The sequence below is a fragment of the Martes martes genome, assembly GCF_963455335.1.
Source record: "Martes martes genome assembly, chromosome: 9".
Classification (NCBI taxonomy): domain Eukaryota; kingdom Metazoa; phylum Chordata; class Mammalia; order Carnivora; family Mustelidae; genus Martes; species Martes martes.
In genome coordinates, this window is record NC_137896.1 from 41,645,530 (window position 1) to 41,665,152 (window position 19,623).

At 39.8% G+C, this 19,623-nt stretch overlaps 1 protein-coding gene across 2 annotated transcripts; it reads left to right on the top strand.

The window, feature by feature from the left end:
* The first annotated feature begins 61 nt into the window (after positions 1-61).
* MGME1 (mitochondrial genome maintenance exonuclease 1) lies at positions 62-17,620 on the top strand. 2 transcript variants are annotated; one of them, XM_080814499.1, is made up of 5 exons: positions 62-242; positions 916-1,495; positions 5,542-5,758; positions 15,942-16,074; positions 16,459-17,620. In XM_080814499.1, exons 2-5 carry the CDS (start codon positions 982-984, stop codon positions 16,618-16,620), a joined length of 1,026 nt encoding a protein of 341 aa, XP_080670625.1. In that variant the 5' UTR covers positions 62-242; positions 916-981; the 3' UTR covers positions 16,621-17,620. The 2 variants fall into 2 exon arrangements, with proteins under 2 accessions (XP_080670625.1, XP_080670624.1); XM_080814498.1 differs by lacking the exon at positions 62-242 and adding an exon at positions 377-521.
* Positions 17,621-19,623: the final 2,003 nt, after the last annotated feature.

The window sequence follows — 19,623 nt, forward strand, 5'->3', positions numbered from 1 at the left end:
AAGGGCGCGATTTGAGAGAACGCGCGCTAACTCCGGAGGGGAGGGACTCCCCAAGGATCGCGGGAGTGTCTACAGTAGTGAAGGAGAGGCTAGCAGCAAGGCGTCAGCGCCGCGGTGCATACGGGGACCGCCGCCCCTTAGGCGGGGCCTAACTCGAGCTCTGAGCGCGGGACCGGGGAAAGTACGGGTCTGGAGAGGTTGTGGGCGCGCTGGAAGTTGAGTGAAGTCTGGTGGCTTCTGAGGTACCTTTCCTGGCCGAGAGCTGGCTTCTATTTAAGCTGTTTTTTCCCTAATCCTGATTCCCACAGCAGAGGCCCCAGCCGTCCGGTCCACATGTAGGACCGTGGTTCCACATGTAGGGCGTGGTTTCAAATGTAGGGCGGAGCGGGAGGCCCCAGCCTGGGGATCACGATGATGGACCCCCGCTGATCACCGCTTACCCGCGCTTTCCTGGTGGAACCGTTCGGAAGCTCAACTTCCGAGTCTGTAAAACGGTGTCGCAGAAGTAACCACCTTAAAGGGTGCGAGAGTTTAGTGAGAAGTCTTCTGGAATACTTAGCAAGCGAGGAGCCTTGTATCTAGGGGATCAGTGGTTCACCTTGACCGTCGTGGCCGCTATGGGACGGGCTGTAGCATTCTCTTTTTCTGTATGTCTCACGTGCCTCCCTTCTTAGGCGTCCCGATTCTTGGGATTGAATATTAGCGATGTCTTGCCCCAAGCTGTACGATTTCACATTTAACAAGTCGTTCTGCCTATTAACGAGAGTCTTTCTTCGGAAATAGCTTTGTCCAGACATGTCGGAAAAGCTTAATGGAATGCAGGTTAATGTGCCTTACCGTACTGATGCAGTTTCCATTTTAGCTGTTCAAATATTTAATGCATTTGGTATCTAACTCCACTTTTCTCTTTAATAGGAGTGCAAAGATAAAAGGCCCTCAACATTGCAAGTAGACTAGAGGGAAGTGAGAAAGCATCTAAAGATGAAGGCGTTTCAGACCATCTGCAGGCAGCTCAGAAGTTCAAAGGGGTTTTCTCTAGAACCAGCCGCCCATGTGGATTTCTCCACTTCCTCTTATTCATGCAGCCGGAAGAAAAAAGTGAACCCTTATAAAGAAGTGGACCAAGGAAAGTACTCTGATTTAGTACAATCTGTCTTGTCATCCAGAGGCCTTGCTCAGACTCCGGAATCATTGTTTGAGGAAGATGATTTACTTTATGGACCTGTGAGTAAGTGTAAGCCCCCAAAGCAAGATGAAGAAGCAAGAGTTCCACGAAACTGGTGTCCTCTCTTCAATCCAGAGAGAAGCATAAAACCAAACACAGCAAGTACTCCTACAGTTCCTTTGAAAATCCCTTTGCAAAGAAATACAATACGTAGTGTGACCAAGATCCTTCAGCAGACCATGACATCAGAACAGCTTTTCTACTTGGAGAGGTGGAAACAGCGGATGATTCTGGAACTGGGAGAGGATGGCTTTGCAGAATATTCTTCAAGTAATTTTCTCAATCCTGGTTCTGTATGTTTACTGGGTTTTCTAGACTATAGAGCACCAGTGTCAAAAGAGTGAGGGTGTTTTTGGCCTGAACTAGTGAGGCGCTGCTTTCAAATGATAAGTAGCATTAAATAGCACTTAATCTGTATTAACTCAATCATCATAACAACCCTATGCAGCATATTACTATTATTCTCATTTCAGATGAAATGAAACTGAAGCACAGAGAGCAAGTAGTTTGACTAAATGATGTGGAAAATTCTTTTATAAGCTACAAACTTAAGTATTAAAGTTGCCCGTTTTCTTTGATTAAGGAAAAGAATCACCTGATAATGGAATTCTACTTGTTTGCTAGGCATTCTCTTCAGAATGCAGTGACTACCCCTGCCTCTACTTATCCTCATTGACATGTAAATTTAAAGACAAGGGGTAAACCGGAGCACATGATTTGTATTTAGATTTTGGTAAACTGAAATAATCTGACGCTCTTGTTCAGTAACTGAGATAAAAAAAACTTAAGCTTTCAACTCCTAATACTAATTTCTTAGGTGAGGAGAACAGCTTCCTTAAAACAGGCTTCATTCAAAAGCAAGGTGAAAGGGGCACCTGGGTGGCTCAGTGGGTTAAAGCCTCTGCCTTCGGCTCAGGTCATGGTCCCAGAGTCCTGGGATCGAGCCCCACATCGGGCTCTCTGCTCAGCGGGAAGCCTGCTTCCCTTCCTCTCTCTCTGCCTGCCTCTCTGCCTACTTGTGGTCCCTGTCTGTCAAATAAAAAAAAAAAAACAAAAACAAGGTGAAAGACCATTGGCACAGGTGAATTAGCTGGTCCCATCAGGATTATATAGTTGTCTTTTATTAAAGCTAGGCTGTTTTTGTTGATCATTCCTTAGCCCATGCTTCCCCGAGAGCAGTACGTGTACCCCTAGTGGCTGGTAGAGAGCACTTTTAATTTTGAGAGTAATGCACTAATTTTGTGGCACCTTAGAAAAAACTGTGTGTGGGTGGCACATTAAACATGTCACATACGTTAAGTATATAGACAGCACCTGCGTATGTCAAAAAATGGTCAAGGTCCTCATCCTTTAGAACATTCCTCAGCTGTGGTGGGGGAGGAATATATGCAGGAGCTAACTGCCTTGAGGTAATAAGTAACAACCACTAAGCTATTTTTTGCTTTCTAAACAAGCAGCATAAAATGAAATCTAATGGCATCTTTTCATATTTTGTACCACTAGGATTTAGACTTGACATTGTTTCCTCATGGGAAGTTGTTTTGATTTTCCTTGAACCTGGAATATCATAGTTTGTGGAGATGCTGAAATCACGGATAAGTAAAGGCAGAAACCTGCTAGGAGTTTGGGAACCTAGGACTTTGTAGCCCTTGGCACAAAGTAAAAAAGTACTCTGGAGGCCTCCTTGATAAAGGGAAGGAATTTCTGTTGGGAATGTGAAGGTGCTTCACTATCCCGAGCAGAAATAAAACAATGGTGGTTTTCCATATAATTCACTTTGTTGATCTAGATTATTACTCTGACGTGTTTCTCAGGATCAATTTTAAGAAACAGGCAGAATCACTTTTTTTCATAAGGGGCAATCACGTAAGGATTAGGGTCATGCTCCCCACTACCAATAAAGAAGGGAAGAAAAGAAAGAAAAAGCATGTCATAGCCCACTAAATTGATTAACGGGTCAGGAGAGGCAGTTTTTAAAATACGGTATTGGTAAATTCTTTTCCCCCTGCTCTTTCCAAAGGCTAGAGCATAGAGATGTGCCCAGAGCTGGCATTCTCAACATTTGGTCAATTTCTCAAGTGTCACTTTACCTTTTGAAGATTGCCAAAGGTAAAAAAGTCCGACTTGGATTTATATTTAAGTGTTGATCATAGTGGAAAGGGGTGGAGTTTATTTTTTCCAGTTTATTACTAAAAATAGTTACTTTTTAATCTGAAAATGTTATCCATCCTGCCAGTTTATCAGTCAGAATCTTGGAGACTCGTGGATTTTTTTTCCTCTTAAATGCACATTATATACTGGGACTTGAAAACATTTCATTTTCATTCCTTTAATTTACTGAATGAATATTCTGATGATGCTATCTGCAATAAATCTTGTGCTTTTAAAAACTTACTTAGACAGGGGCACCTAGGTGTCTCAGTTGGCTAAGCATCTACCTTTGGCTCAAGTTAATGATCCCAACATCCTGAGATCAAGTTCTGTTTCTGGCTCCCTCCTCAGTGGGGAGTTGGCTTCTCCCTCTCCCTCTGCTCCTTCCCCCTGCTCTACTTGCTCTCTCAAATAAATGAATAAAATCTTTAAAAATTAATAATAATAAATAAAATTTACTTTGACAAATTCAATCATATTTAATGTTCTGAGCCTTACAATGAAGGGGACCCCAAATCTAGATTCCGTTGTTTGTTGCCTCTTACGTGTGAAGGACCTAGCTAAGGGTTAAGTCTGAAGTAGAAAATTGTTTATTTGCTTGGCAATTGATAAAACAGTTTGTTTTCTTCCTGTTTTGACTATGTTTGTGTTCTGCCTCATTAAACTTGTCTATAGATGAATGCTGTACTTTTACCTAAATTTTAATTCCATCTGTCTTAAATTTCTTGTAGGCCTTTCATATGCAAATAAGTCCAGTTGAGCCAGGTAAATTTGGAGTATAATAGCTCAGTTCTTCAGTTGAATGTCATTTAACTCTCCAAGTAATTTCCCAGAAGTGATTCGATTTTTTGACTGTGATAGAACTAACCTTTCAAAGTCTTGGTAAAAGAGTATTTGACAAATGTAATATATGCATTGGAATTACCTTACTAGATCAGATTTTCCTAATTTTCTGTGGATCTGTCTCCATGCATGTATATTTCCTACTCTAATCCCTAATTTTGCCTTCCTCTTTCTGTTGTATGATAGACTGGAATTGAACATGGACTCTGGTGCCAGGCTGCTAGTCTGCCTTTTTGCTTTGGGGCAAAGCATTGTGTAGGCCTCATTCATTAAACATGATTGTTACCTTGCTGGGTTGTTGTGTTTGAAAGTTAAATAATATTTTGAAAGCACCAAGGCCACTTCTTAGCACAATGCCTCCTCTTTGTTTCCTTCCCTTGTCAAGGATCAAGTGAATATGTACAATTTCTTGGATTTGTTTGTGTTTTCTTAACTTAAAAATGTATGAGGATATACAGATACCAAATCATTATGTTAAATGCCTGAAACAAATACAGCCTCATATGTCAATTACATATCCAATTTTTCTTAAGCATATGAGGAAAAATTTCAGGATAGAGCAACTGTCTTAACCTGTTTTAGTCCCCCCAAAAAGTGCATAAGAGTGTTACATATATCCTCTTACCCCCAAGCCCCAAAACCTGCAGTTTGTATTTAATTTGTATGTGACTTGATTTTTATTCCTTGCCATTCATTAGGCCTGTTAGTGAAAGGATTCCCCCACTGTGTTCATTAATTTGGTGTTCGTTGTAAAAAGAACTGTGAACAGAATTACAGTTCCTTAACTTTCTAATAATTATTTCTCATAACCAGTTAAGTTACTAAAATGGATGCTTAAATTCATAATATGATACACTAGGTGTTGCCCTAGATCTTCCAACTGTAGCTTTGGCCTAATTCTACTAGAAATTCTTTATTTTGATTCTTTTTATTGTTCAAACTATTTTAAGTCCCTTTGCCTTTTTTTTTTTAAGATTTTATTTATTTATTTGACAGAGATCACAAGTAGGCAGGCAGGCAGGCAGAGAGAGAGGGGGAAGCAGGCTCCCCGCCGAGCAGAGAGCCTGATGTGGGGCTTGATCCCAGGACCTGAGCCGAAGCCAGAGACCCAACCCACTGAGCCACCCAGGCGCCCCTTAAGTCCCTTTGCTTTTCAAAGTACGTTCTTAGATTTCACAAGAGGCCAAAATGTGGTATCTTAGCAGTTGTCACTTAAAGGTAATTCATACAATTTCTAATTTTATTGTTCAGAGATTTTTAAGTATTTGTTTTTTAGTACTAACTTTGTTCTTGTTTGTTTTTTCCCCTGATTTTCTTTTCAGACATATTTTTACAAGGGAAACGGTTCCATAAAGCCTTGGAAAGCATACTTGCACCTGAGGGGGACATGAAGGAAAGAGAAGAAAATCTCGAATCTGGATATATTGAAAGTGTCCAGCATATCCTGAAAGATGTCAGTGGAGTGCGAGCTCTTGAAAGTGCTGTTCAACATGAGACCCTAAAGTATGTAGGTCTACTGGACTGTGTGGCTGAATATCAGTAAGTATTAGATTTTTTTTTTTTTATCAAAGTGTGGAGATAAAGTAATGTGGGGTGGAACAGATGACGCCTGTCAAACACTATTTTTTCCTCTGAACTCCTGCTTCAAGGTACAGCCCTATGAAATCAAAAATCTGTATGATACATAAAAGAATTGGGTAAGGGGCAGGAGATAAGAGATACATGGGGAAGAGCCTCATAATTCTTGTAAATTTGTGTTCCAGAATCAAAGTATTTGGTAGAAAAAAGATACAATTTTTCCATATCCAGCATGTTCCTCCTTCCCTACTCCCAAGCAAGCTACTAACCACTAGATCCAATTTGATGGGGTACCCAAGTGGCTCAGTCAGTTAAGCGTCCAACTCTTGATTTTGGCTCAGGTCCTGATCTCAGGGTCATGAGATTGAGACTGGATCGGGTGTGTGCTGAGTGTAGAGTCAGCTTAAGACTTTTCTTCCTCTCCCTCGTGATCTCAGGGTCCTGGTATTGAGCCCCACATTGGGCTCTCTGCTCAGCAGGGAGCCTGCTTCCTGTCCCCCACCTTGCCTACTTGTGATCTCTGTCTGTCAAATAAATAAAATCTTTAAAAAAAAAAAAAAAAAAGACTTTTCTTCCTCTCCCTCTGCCCCCACCCATCCCCCTGCAACTCGTGTGCATGCTCTCTCACTCTCTCTCTCTCTAAAATAAATAACTTAAAAAAAAAGATCCAATTTGATTCCTGCATTTTCTTTCCCGTTTCCCTAAAAATAGCACCTTGATCTGTTAGCCCTGAAAATCATTTCTTTTCCTGGCTTCCAGGTGGTGGTTGACATGGGTAGGGACTCTGAACTTACTAAAGCTTTCTGTGATTTTTAACTTGCTGCTATGTTACTGTTTTTCCCACTTATTCCAGATTCCAAGGGGAGATATAACCTGCAGATACCCTATTGCAATAAATAAATAAATAAATAAAATATGTGGGCGACACACCAGGATAGGTAAAAACCTGTGAGTGTGGGGCGCCTGGGTGGCTCAGTGGGTTAAAGCCGCTGCCTTTGGCGCCTGGGTGGCTCAGTCGGTTGGGTGTCTGCCTTCAGCTCAGGTCATGATCCCAGAGCCCCTGATCAAGTCCTGAGTCGGGCTCCCTACTTAGCAGGGAATCTGCTTCTCCCTCTGACCATCCCCTCTCTCGTGCTTTCTCTCTCTCTCTCAGATAAATAAAATCTTTAAAACAACAACCAAAAAAAACCACAACAAAATCAAAAAAGAAGTTCCTAACACCAGACACTTCACAGTGCTGTCCACAGTACTGATAATTGTTTTCTGCTCTTCAAGTGGAAAGGATCAACATTGAGAATATGTCCATTGAATATTTTTGAAAATTAAGGTTTCAGAAATTTTAAAAACATTTTTAATAGGTAATATATGTGGTTAACCCACGCTACTAAAAGTAAGTCTCCCATTTCCACTTTTTCTTTAAAAAAGGTTTTAATGTGGTGAAATATATGTTACATAAAATTTGCCATAAACTTCACCATTTTTAAGTATACAATTTATTACCATTAAATACATTCATGATGTCGTACAACCGTCAATACCATCCATCTCCAGGACATGTCATCTTATAAAACTGAAATTCTGTGCCCATTAAACAGTGATTACTATACTCTCCCCTGCTTTCAGCCCCTGGCAACCACCATTCTACTTTCAGTCTCTATGAATTTAACTACTCTTTGGTACCTCATGTGAGTAAAGTCAAAGTATTTGTCTTTTTGTGACTGACTAGTCTTTATCCTTGTGCTTTGATGCACAATTTTTAGAGCTTTTCCTATAAGCCAGTTGGTGTATTTTGTTGTTGTTGTTGCCTGTGCCTTTGGTGTCACATTCAGTAAAATCCAAATCCAGTGTCATTAAGCTTGGGTCCTATGTTTTTTCTTCTAAAAGTTTTATGTAGTTTTAAGTCTTAGTTTTAAGTATTACCTTTAAGTCATGGATCCATTTGAGTTAAATTTTGTATATGGTGTTAGGTAAGAGTCCAGCTTTATTCTTTTGCGTGTGGATGTCCAGTTTCCCCAGTACCATTTGTTGAAAAGACTGTCCTTTCCTCATTGAATAGATGTCGCGCCTTTGTCAAAAATCATGTGACAGTGTATATGAGAGTTTCTGGGCTTTCTATTCATTTCCATCAGTCTATGCATCTGTCCTTATACAAGAACCATACTATTTTAATTACTATAGCTTTGTAGTAAGCTTTGAAATTAACAAGTGTGAGTCCTCCAGGTGTTTTTTTGTTTTTTTTTTTTCCAGGGTTATTTTGGCTTTTCAGAGTCCCTTTTAGATTCCATGTGGATTTTAAGATTGGTTTCAATTTGTGCAAAATCGTCATTGAGATTTTTATAGATTATATTAAATTTGCAGATCACTTGGGGTAATATGAACATCTTAAAAATATTACATCTAATCTGTGAACATGGGGCATGTTTTCATTTAGGTCTTTAATTTTTTTAAATTTTTAATTTTTTCAACAGTGATTTGCAGTTTTCATTGTACAAGTCTTCAGTCTCCTTGGTTAATTTTCAAGTATTTTATTCATTTTGATGTTATATGGGATTGTTTTTGTAATTTCCTTTCCATATTGTTCATTGTTTATGTATAGAAATGCACTGGACTTGTGTGTTGACTTTGTATCCTGCTACTTTGGTGAATTTATTTATATAGTCCTACCAGTTTTTGTATGTATGCTTTAGAATTTTTAACATAAAAGATCATTCATCTGTGAACAGAGATAATTTTACTTCTTCCTTTCCAGTTTGGTTGCTTTTTTATTTCTTTGTTTTGCCTAATTGCCCTGGCTAGAACATCCAGATCTGTTAAATAGAAGTGATGAAAGCAGGCAGCCTTGCCTTGTTCCTGATCTTAGAGGAAAACCTTACAGTCTTTCACCATTGAGTATGCTGTGGGCTTTTCATATGTATATGGCTTTTATTATATTGAGGTAGTTATTTTTCTATCCCTGGCTTGTTGAGTATTTTTATCATAAAGGGTATTTCATTTTGTCAGATGCTTTTTTTTCATCAGTTAAGATGATTAAATGGTTTCCTTCATTCTATTAATAAGGCATATAACATTGGTGGATTTTTGTGTTTAACCATCCTTGCATTCCAGGAATAAAGCCCACTTTGTGATGCTGTATGATTCTTTTAATATGTGCTGAATTTGATTTGCTACTATTTTGTAGAGGATTTTTACAACTTTGTTCATAAGGATTATTCTGTAGTTTTCTTGTAGTGCCTTTGTCTGGCTTTGGTATCAGGGTAATACTGGATTCATAGAATGAATTACAAAGTTCCCTACTTTACAATTTATTTGGGAAAGTTTTAGCATTGGTATTAGTTATGTAAATGTTTGGTGGGATTCATCCATATGAAATCATCAGGTCTAGAGCTGTTAGCTGCCAGGAGATTTTTGATTACTGATGAAATCTCCTTTCTAATTATAGAGCTGTTCAGATATTCTGTTTCTTCATGATATAGTCCTCGTAGGTTTTGTGTTTATTTTCATTGATTTTTTTCCTATTTTCTTTTCTGAATTTCATTTGTCTTTAATCTCTTTTATTTTCTTCTGTAAGTTTTGGGTTTACTTTGTTTTTTTGGTTCCTTAAGTTATAAGGTTAGGATGTTGATTTGATTCTTCATTGTTTCTTTTTTTTTCTTATATTTATTTTATTTTATTTATTTATTTGACAGAGATCACAAGTAGGCAGAGGAGCAGGCAGAGAGAGAGGAGGAAGCAGGCTCCCTGCTGAGCAGAGAGCCTGATGTGGGGCTCGATCCCAGGACCTTGGGACCGTGACCTGAGCCAAAGGCAGAGGCTTTAACCCATTGAGCCACCCAGGCGCCCCTCGTTGTTTCTTAATATAAGTATTTATTGTTGTATAGCTTCCCTAACACTGTTTTCACTGTGTCCCATAAGTTTTGGAATGCTGTGTTCTCGTTTTTATTCACCTCTAAGTATCTTCTGATTTCCCCTGTGACTTCTTTGGTTGGTTATGTTAATTTCCCCAAATTTATGATTTTTTATTCCAGTTCTACTTCTTTTACTGATTTCTAACTTCATCTTGTGATTGGAGAAGATGCTTTGTGTGACATCTATCTGTTTAAATATGTTGAGACTTAATTTATGGCCTAATATATGGTTTGTCCTGGAAAATGTCCTGGTGTGTGCTTGAAAAGGTGTGTATTCTGTTGTTGGGTAGAGAGTACTGTATGTTCGTTAGATCTAGTTGGTTTATTGTGTTAAGTCCTTTATTTTCTTAGTTCCTACTGTCTGGTTCTATCCATTATTGAAAATTGGTATTGAAGTTCTCCCACTGTTATTATTGAACTGAATTTCTGGGGCACCTGGCTGGCTTTCTTGGAAGAGCATGTGGCTTTTGATCTCGGGGTCAGACTCCCATGTTGGGTATAGAGATTACGTAAGTAAATAAAAGTTTAAAAAGAACTGTATTTCTCCCTTCAATTTTGTCAGGTTTTGCTTTATGTATTTTGATAACCTGTTACTAGGTGTGTAAATGTATATAATTGTTATGCTTCTTGATGTATTGAACCTTTTATTAATATATAATGTCTTTCTTTGTCTCATTTTTTTCAATTTAAAGACAATTTTTTCTGCTGTTAGAGCCACCTTTGCTCTCTTTTGGTTTTTATTTGCATGGAATATCTTTCTCTGTCTTTTCACATTCAGCCTGTTTGTGTCTTTGAGTCTATAGTGAGTCTCTTGTAGACAGCATATAGTTGAATCATGTGTTTTAGCCATCCTGCCAATCTCTGTCTTTTGATTAGAGAATTTAATCCATTTACATTTAAACTAGTTACTGAAGGGCACCTGAGTGGCTCAGTGGGTTAAAGCCTCTGCCTTGGGCTCAGGTCATGATCCCAGAGTCCTAGGATTGAGCCCCGCATGGGGCTCTCTGCTCAGCAGTGAGCCTGCTTCTTCCTCTCTCTCTCTCTCTCTGCCTGCCTCTCTGCCTGCTTGTGATCTCTGTCTGTCAAATTAAAAAAAAAAAAAAAAAATCTTAAACTAGTTACTGAAAAGGAGAGACTTCTGTCATTTTGTTACCTATTTTCTATAGGCATGATATCTTTTTTGTCTCATTTCCTGTATGTTTCTGTCTTTTGTGTTCTGTTTCTTTTTTGTAGTGAAACATTTCAATTCTTTTTTCATTCCCTTTTGTGTATATCTATAGCTATTGTCCTTGTGCTTACCATGGGGATTACCTTTAATATCCCAGTTATAACACTCTAATTTAAATTTGTACCAACCTCAATGACATACAGAAACTGCTCCTTTAAACAACTCTGTCCCTTCTTATCCCTTTTAGTTGTTGTCACAAAATTGTCTTTATATATTATGTGCCCCAAAACATAAACTAATAATTTTTTTAGGTTTATTAATCTCTTTAATTATGTAGAAAAAAACCCACTCACCTATCCATGGGGCCCTCCCTCTTTGCTGCATGCAGTCTCTGGCACCTGAAATGCATGGCTCATTGCCAGCAACAGGATGCTACTGACAGGTTAAGGGTAAGGGTTAGAAAGGGAGTCAGCATATTTTCAAAAGTACCTTGGAATATGTCTAACTCAGGGTTTTACAGAAGTAGCAAGAATTTACTGAATCCAATAGAGTGGGTAGTATTGTGGATTTATAAGTATAAGGAAATGTGGCTGGAGTAACTGAGACGAAAGGAAATGGCCAACTTGGAGCATGAATGAGAACCAGCTCTGATGGGGCAGGAAATGATGGAGAGACTCAAGTCAGAGGAGCTCCTGTTTCAGCAGCAACAGCTAATATTCTAGCTGGAGTTGGAAATGCAAGAAAAAGACAGGAGATTAGGAGAACTGCAGAGATCTCAAGAACAACTAGAGAAGGAGATGAGTGGGGCGCCTAGATGGCTCAGTTTGTTAAGTATCCGCATTCAACTCAGGTCATGATATCAGGGTCCTAGGATCAAGCCCCACATCGACCTCCCTGCTTCTCAGAAGAGTCTGCTGCTCCCTCTCCCTCTGTCCCACCCCCCCCATGCTTATGCTCATGCTCTCTCTGTTTGTCTCAAATAAATAAAATCTTCAAAAAAAAAAAAAAGGGGATGAGAATGAGTATAGAAAATAACAGTGAAGATGTTTCCCATTGGGAGGATACAGCAGCAGTCTTAGGCAAAACACTAGTTGAAATTAGTGCTCTGTATGGGGCAGCTCACTTGAGCAGAGTGGAAGAACATGATGAACCAGTGCTATCTGATGTTTCATAAAACATTGATCAAGATTTGTATGATCAACCAACCTAAGGGCAATATTTTTTTCTGCTTGTTTCAAGTTTAAAAAAAAAACTGTAGAAAACAAAAAATGGAGTTACAAATCATTGTTATAAGAGTGCTAACTTTTTTTTTTTTTAAGATTTTATTTATTTCTTTGACAGAGAGAGAGCACAAGTAGGCAGAGCAGCAGGCATAGGGAGAGGGAGAAGCAGGCTCTCTGCTGAGCAGGGAGCCCAATGTGGGACTCAATCCCAGGACCCTGAGATCATGACCTGAGCCGAAGGCAGACACTTAACTGACTGAGCCACCCAGGCACCCCTATTCACCCCTATTGTTTTTGTTTGGGGTTTTGTTATTGTTCTCATTTTTGTTATTGTTCTCATAGGCTGTCTCTGTGTTAAGGATCAGCCTGAAGTATAAACTCAAGGTCTTCTCAAGTCTTTTCTGGGCCTGTGCCTTTCCCTGGACATACACAGTCACTTTCTATTTTCCCATTGGTGTTGTAGTCTTTAGTATCTTAATTCCCAAATAAGGGGAAAAGAGAAAAATGAAGGGTTGGAAAAAATGGGTGTTCACCCTTTAAGTCCTCTGGAAGTAATTTGGCTGGAGGAAGAGGGGCTTGTAGCAGTGGGCGGAGGTGCAGTAACAATGGCCATCCTACTCATCTATACCTCTGTGAACCAAAGCAGCAGTCAGTGATGAGAGCACAGATCCCTGACATTTGGAGGATGAGGCCCTTTTTGTCTGCTCTTATTCCCACAGACTGTGTATGTGCTCCTCCAGGATCATGTGCACAGCTGCCTGCCCCTTGAGAAGGGGTGGGGGGAATGGGTAGTTGTTAAGAGCCGAAACTGACCAAAATTAACCAGAGTTTACCATCCAAGGCTTCAGTAGGCTCTAGATGTCCAATAATTATATCAGGCAGATTCTGCCATTGCAGTTGTTGTCTAGGTGGGCCTACAGATTTCAGGTGCTTCCTACTCTTCCATTTTCCCAGAATCCTCCACCCCTACTCTGATTTTAAGTTCTTGTGATCTTGGGGCGCCTGGATGGCTCAGTCTGTTAGGCACTGGACTCTTGATTTTGGCTCAGGTCTTCATCTCAGGGTAGTGAGATCAAGCCTGTTAGGTTCTCTCCCTCTCTCTCTCTCCCTTCCCTCCCCCTCCCTCCCTCCCTTCTTCCCTAAAAATAAATAAAGTTCTTGTGGTCTTGAGGTACTTTATGACTGTATGTTACAATCATTTGTCTCCACTCCCACTTATTAACACAAAGTGCCAAACCCTGCTTTATTTCATTTTGAAACTATTTTAGAGATCTTTCCTTATTAGTTTATGTAGATCTGCAACATCCTTTTCTCTTTTAATAATTTTCCACCACTGAAAATTAATTTAACACAGTCACATCTGCTTCTGATTTTTTTTTAATATACCATAAATTAAGCTCACATCACCTATAACCACATCTTCCCTCCTCTCACAGTCCCCTTGCCAAAGACAATCACTATGTCCTAGGCTACTTCCTATACTACTTAACACACCCACAAGACTAACACTGTTTAATGCATATATAAGACACTGCCAGTCTACTTTCCACATACATACACAGCACTGTATAGGATACATACACAGAATACCATGTATTGTTACCTACATGTCTGTGAGAGTCACAGTATATAGAAATTTCTACGTGCATGGTATCACAAAGCTGATAAGATATTTGGCTCTGGAGCCAGGCTGGCTAAGTTTGGTTTCTAGCTTTTCATCTTAACCTTAAGCTAGTTAGCCTCTCTGTACTTCTCTTTGTTCATCTCTAAAATAAGACAAATAAAAGGACTTACCTCATAGAGCTCTTACAGAGATTAAATGAGACATTCTCTGTATAGTACTTAAAATGCAAACTACTCGATAGATGTTAGCATGGTGATTTTGATCTTCTCTCTTTAACTGTTATTTGGTATTCCTTTGTATTAATGAACCATATTTATTTCCCTCTGGGGAACATTCAGTTTATTTCTGGTTTTCCACAATTACAAACTGCAGCAGTGTACATATCTCCTTGTATATGGCTGTGAGGTTCACTTGTTGGTTTGGTGGATCTTATTATATACAGTTCGGATAAATTCAGTTGATCTGAAGTAGGCCTGGATATGAATACTTATATTTTCCAGGCTCTTGTCACTTGCATCTGGGATATGAAACTATTGTTCTCCAGTGCATACTGAAAAGGGCAGTTGCTGGATTAAAGGGAACAGGCATTTTCAGTTGTCCCAGGTGGAGTGTGCTTATTTGTGCAGACCTTCAATGACACTGTATTAAAGTGCTGTTTATCAACATTGTCTCTCGTGGTTTCAATCTGTATTTCGCTTAACTTAGGCTGAGCATCTTTTCATTTGTTGTGAACTGTAACTGTCTTAGTGCAATTTTAATTAGGGTTTATGCTACTAAAAATCTCTTTTCCACATTATTTAGTTCTCCAAGTTATAGTATGTTGCAAGAAACGGTGGTCCATATCAAAAATCTTTATTTTAGGATATTTTTATTTATTCCAGATTGAGAACTGTGAAGCCCCCTGGGGATACTGGGGCCTTCTCTTCATTTTCATAGATTATATTGGTTTTGTAATATTGCAGAGTTTGACAGAGACGGTAAAGCTACCTCCAGCCCTGTACTGTCCAAGAGACTACCCACTAGCACATACAACCATTAGATTCTTGAGTGTGGCCAATCTAAAGTGAGGTATGCTGTGAATATATAAAGTAGGTTTCAGTGATTTACTACAAAAAAGAATGTAATGTATCCCATTAATAACTTCTTAATATTACATAATGAAATGATAGTATTTTGAGTATGTTGGGTTAAATAAAATACTAAAATTTTACCTGTTTTCTTTTTTGATGTGGTTACTAGAAAATTTGAAATAACATATATAGCTTGCATTTTATATCTTTTAGACAGTGCTACTCTAGGTTGACTTTATAAATACCTTGCATAAGTTCTAGAACTATGGTGACAGGTGGGTAACATGCATACTTTGTACAAAAACTCCCTCTAAACTGCTGGTTTTGAAACTGAAGTTCATGAAAGACAGAATGAACAGATAGTCACCAGTTATCAGTCTGCTCACCCTGTGATCCTTCTGATATCTGCACCTGGCAAATATAAACCCCACTGGGAGAGGGGTAATGGGGAGGAATATACTGGTTATTTGACTTTATTTTAAAGTGGCAACAAGAATTTTTTTTATCTTTCCCAATACCCCTAATAGTAAGTCACCCTACCCTGTATGTAAACTTTAAAGGCAGGGACCAAGTCTTATTTGTATTTCTGCGTATAATCAGTGCCTATTAAATGCTGATGGATTTGAACTCCAGCTTTGGTTTCTAGCAAGAGAATTTCTGAAGCACCATGATGCTTTTGTCCTTTATGATGGGGATTGCTACTGGTCTCTTGTGGTTCATCCTGATAAATACTTGAAATAAGATCCAACTAAGATAGTGATAGACATAGTTTCAATTCCCATGTCAACTATTAAACAAGGCCATGGAGGTCCAAAGGACTTTTGAGACAGTTTAGAAACTGGAACTGCGGGAAAGTTCCCCAGCACTCCTGCGTGGATCCACACCTGTAATTCTTGCTGGTGTGCTTCTGGAAGCATTTCCCATCATAACCCTGACAGGCCCATTACTGACCTGAATGTAGGACTCAGGAAAGAGAACATCACACTTCTCTAATCCTCATGAGTAAAGCTCAGAGGAGCTCGCTGTCTTTTTGGAAAGTGGAGAATAGAAGCAACAGTCATTGAGTGATAAGTAGTAAACCATACCTAAGAAGAGGCTTAAGGTTTCTCAGTTTGAACTATTACTTACGAAGACTTCCTTTTCTTTCTCTTTAGGGGCAAGCTGTGTGTGATTGATTGGAAGACATCGGAGAAACCGAAACCTTACATTCGAAATACATTTGACAACCCGCTGCAGGTTGTGGCCTATGTTGGTGCCATAAATAATGATGCCAATTATAGCTTTCAGGTTGGGACACTGAGCCTCTACTTACATAAAGCCTTGCTTGATGCTTATTCATGGCTACTTAACTCCTCGTGATTTTTATTCTGTTTGTGTCCCATTGTTCACTCTGTTCCTTGTCCTTCTACCACCTTAAAAAGCACATCCCCTGTTCTGAGCTTTCTGTCATTGTTAATAGTGCTTTAGTGTTTACAGTCCATTCTTCGATACCTTACTTGTCATCTTTGTGTTCTTACGTATCCTGGTATAATCTTTCACCAACCCCTCTTAGAAACAGGAGTTATTACTGTAGATTGTTTTATTCTGAGTTTGCCCTAGAGCAAAAAGGAAATGAACCTCAACTCTGGTCCTACTGTATAAATGTTGGAACTGCCCTGTGTTTCTTCCTAGGTTCAGTGTGGCTTAATCGTGGTGGCCTACAAAGATGGATCCCCTGCTCACCCACATTTCATGGACACTGAGCTCTGTTCGAAGTACTGGGCCAAGTGGCTTCTTCGATTAGAAGAATATACAAAGAAGGAAAAGAACCAGAATGTTCAGAAACCAGATTAAGGGACAGAATGATGTCTGGGAACATTCAGTGGTTCCTCACAATTTGGGAAGATCTATTGCTGCTTAAGGTAGAGATGCCACAGGATCTGAAAGCTACATAACCCAAGTGGAAGTATTTGTTGAAATCTATTACAACCAAAAAGATCGAAAAGCCAGAGAAATTTAGATGTTAAGGGTTGGACTTGAGCACATAAAAGAAGCACAAGTAAGCATGGTCTATCATTTACCTAGAAAAGCAAAGCAGGATTCTCACCATGTTGGTGGCTCTTGGACTCCCCTCTATAACCTGTTCCTGAGAAGGATGTCCAGTCCTTGAATTGAGATTGGAGGGCTTGAGGCTTGGCATGCAAGAAGTTCCCCAGGGTACCCCAGGAGGGAAGGGGTCACAAGCCCCCAGCTATGTGTGGAGGGAGAAATCGCATCGGCCCACTCCTACTGCCAATGTGATTTCCTAAAACTAGTTTTATATGTTGAGTTTTCTGTATATTTCACTTGGGGGGAAAAAACTTCCATTTAACATTTTTGAAAAAATGTATTTTTTTTTTTCATATATAATGTGATTCCTTAGCCTCAGGTAAAACATTGCTCTCTGGAAAGATGGAGCATTTTTCACATGGTTGACAATCCCGCTTAACATACCAGTGAATAACCTTAGGAGTAGCCAGACCCCAATCTGAGCTTTGTGTTTATGGATATTTTAGTAGCTCTCTTCTGGTTTGAGTCAATGAACCATGTACATAAAGAAAAAGTATCATTTGTGAGATTCTTCAGCTAGGGAGAACAGTAGTTTTTGTGTGTTTGATAAGTAATAAAAAGTATTAGTTGTCACTGGGATCGGGAAACTTAAAAAGTAAATGCCCACTATAGCTTTGGGGGAAGGGTCCCTGTTTTATGGAATGGGACAGCATTTAGGTTACATTTGTGGTCTTAAAATAGTAGGGTGCTACAGTTTTTTCTTTAATTAGCCATTAATTATAATAAAATATAATGTGAGTAAAGTAATGAGGCTGTTGTTTCAGTTTCTTTTTACGTAGATTAGTGTGTTTATAGGGTAATTTCATAAACCTGAAAATTGTTTAGATTTTGTATTTAGAAGTTCAGAATTCAGCTTTGCCACTGGCCTAGTAGCTTTGGTGTGAATTCTGTGTAAGTACATACAGGAAGGAGGCATCCTCTGTGATGGCCACCTGGCAAGGAAAGTAAGCTTCAGGTAGGAGGAAGGAGGATTGCAGGGGAACTTTCACTTATACACACCTCTGCATTCTCTTCAAGCAGCAGACATTCACATAGCCTGTCATTTCCAAAGTCAAAAGTCAAGTGAGATCATTAAAAGCTGTAAGAGCATGGGGCACCTCGGTGGCTCAGTGGGTTAAAGCCTCTGCCTTCGGCTAGGGTCATGATCCCGGGATCCTGGGATCAAGCCCCATGTGGGGCTCTCTGCTCAGCAGGGAGTCTGCTTCCCCCTCTCTCTGCCTGCCTCTCTGCCTACTTGTGATCTGTGTCTGTCAAAAAAATAAATAAAATCTTTTAAAAAAATAAAAATTTAAAAAAAAGTTGTAAGAGCAGATTTTCCCACACTGCTTTAATAAGCCTCCCTCCAGAATTGAGGAGACTAGGCCCAGCAAGACAGCTTGCTTTTTTTTTTTTTTTTAAGATTTTATTTGGCACAGGGAAAGACCACAAGTAGGCAGAAAGGCAGGGGGAAGCAGGCTCCCTGCTGAGCAGAGAGCCCAATGCAGGGCTTGATCCCAGGACCCTGAGATCATGACCTGAGCCACCCAGGCACCCAAGACAGCATTTTAATTGTTTCCTAGGGTTCATAGAAATGCACCTTGGACCTGGCGCTTTGCACCAAATCTCCCAAGCTAATGGCATTAAGAGTCCCATGGAAGACCCTCTGAGTCTGACCAGGCAGACAAGGTTGTATGAGAACAACCAAAGTTAATCTCTGGGCAGGCTTCCCAGAAAGACATAAGAATACCAGTGTCTCATTACAATCCTGATATTCCTCAGATCTCACCCATTTAAGAAGTCTCAATCCTCTTGAGAGGGAAATGTCAGTGAAAGATTATTTTCCCGGCTAAGTCAGGAGGAGAAAGCCAAATCTGAGTTTCTAAATGAGACAATTTCTTAAGAATTTACCGTGTATATCACTAAGTTGTGGATACCACCTGTTCCCCTAAGTGATGTGGCATATTAAAATCCAGTGAAGGGGCACCTGGGTGGTTCCGTGGGTTAAGCCTCTGCCTTTGGCTCACGTCATGATCCCTGGGTCCTGGGACTGAGCCCACATCGGGAGCAGGGAGTCTGCTTCCCCCTCTTTTTCTGCCTGCCTCTCAGCCTCCTTGTGATCTCTGTCTGTCAAATGGATAAATAAAATCTTAAAATAAAATCTAGTGAAATGAGATATGATTTGTGATGAGGGATTCTCTAAATGAGGATAATTAAAATGTATTTTTTAAAATGTTTATTTATTCGAGGGCCGCCTGGGTGGCTTAGTCAGTTAAACATCTGCCTTCTGCTCAGGTCATGATCCGAGTCCTGGGATGAGTCCTGCATCAATCAGGCTCCTTGCTCAGCAAGAGCCTGCTGCTTTTGCGTGCCACTCTCCCTGCTGTGTGCGCTCGCTCTCTCTCTGACAAATAAAAACCTTTAAAATAAAATTTAAAAAAAATTTTATTTGAGATCAAGAACACAAGGGAGGGGGGCGGGGAGGCCAGAGGGAGAGGGAGAAGATTCCTCAAGTGAGCAGGGAGCCCAATGTGAGGCTTGATCCCAGGACCCCGGGATCAAGACCTGAGCCAAGGCAGACAGACGTGTAACTGACTGAGCCACCCAGGTGCCCCTAAAATATTTTTTGTGAAGAGGCTCCCTCATAGCATAGGATATAGTATTACAGTCTTGGGCTTTGAGACAATCCATTAGGTTCAGAGCTATCCACATAACCTTTTCCTCTGCAGTTCTACACATTCTTAGTGCATTCAGCCGCTGACAAAAGCTCCA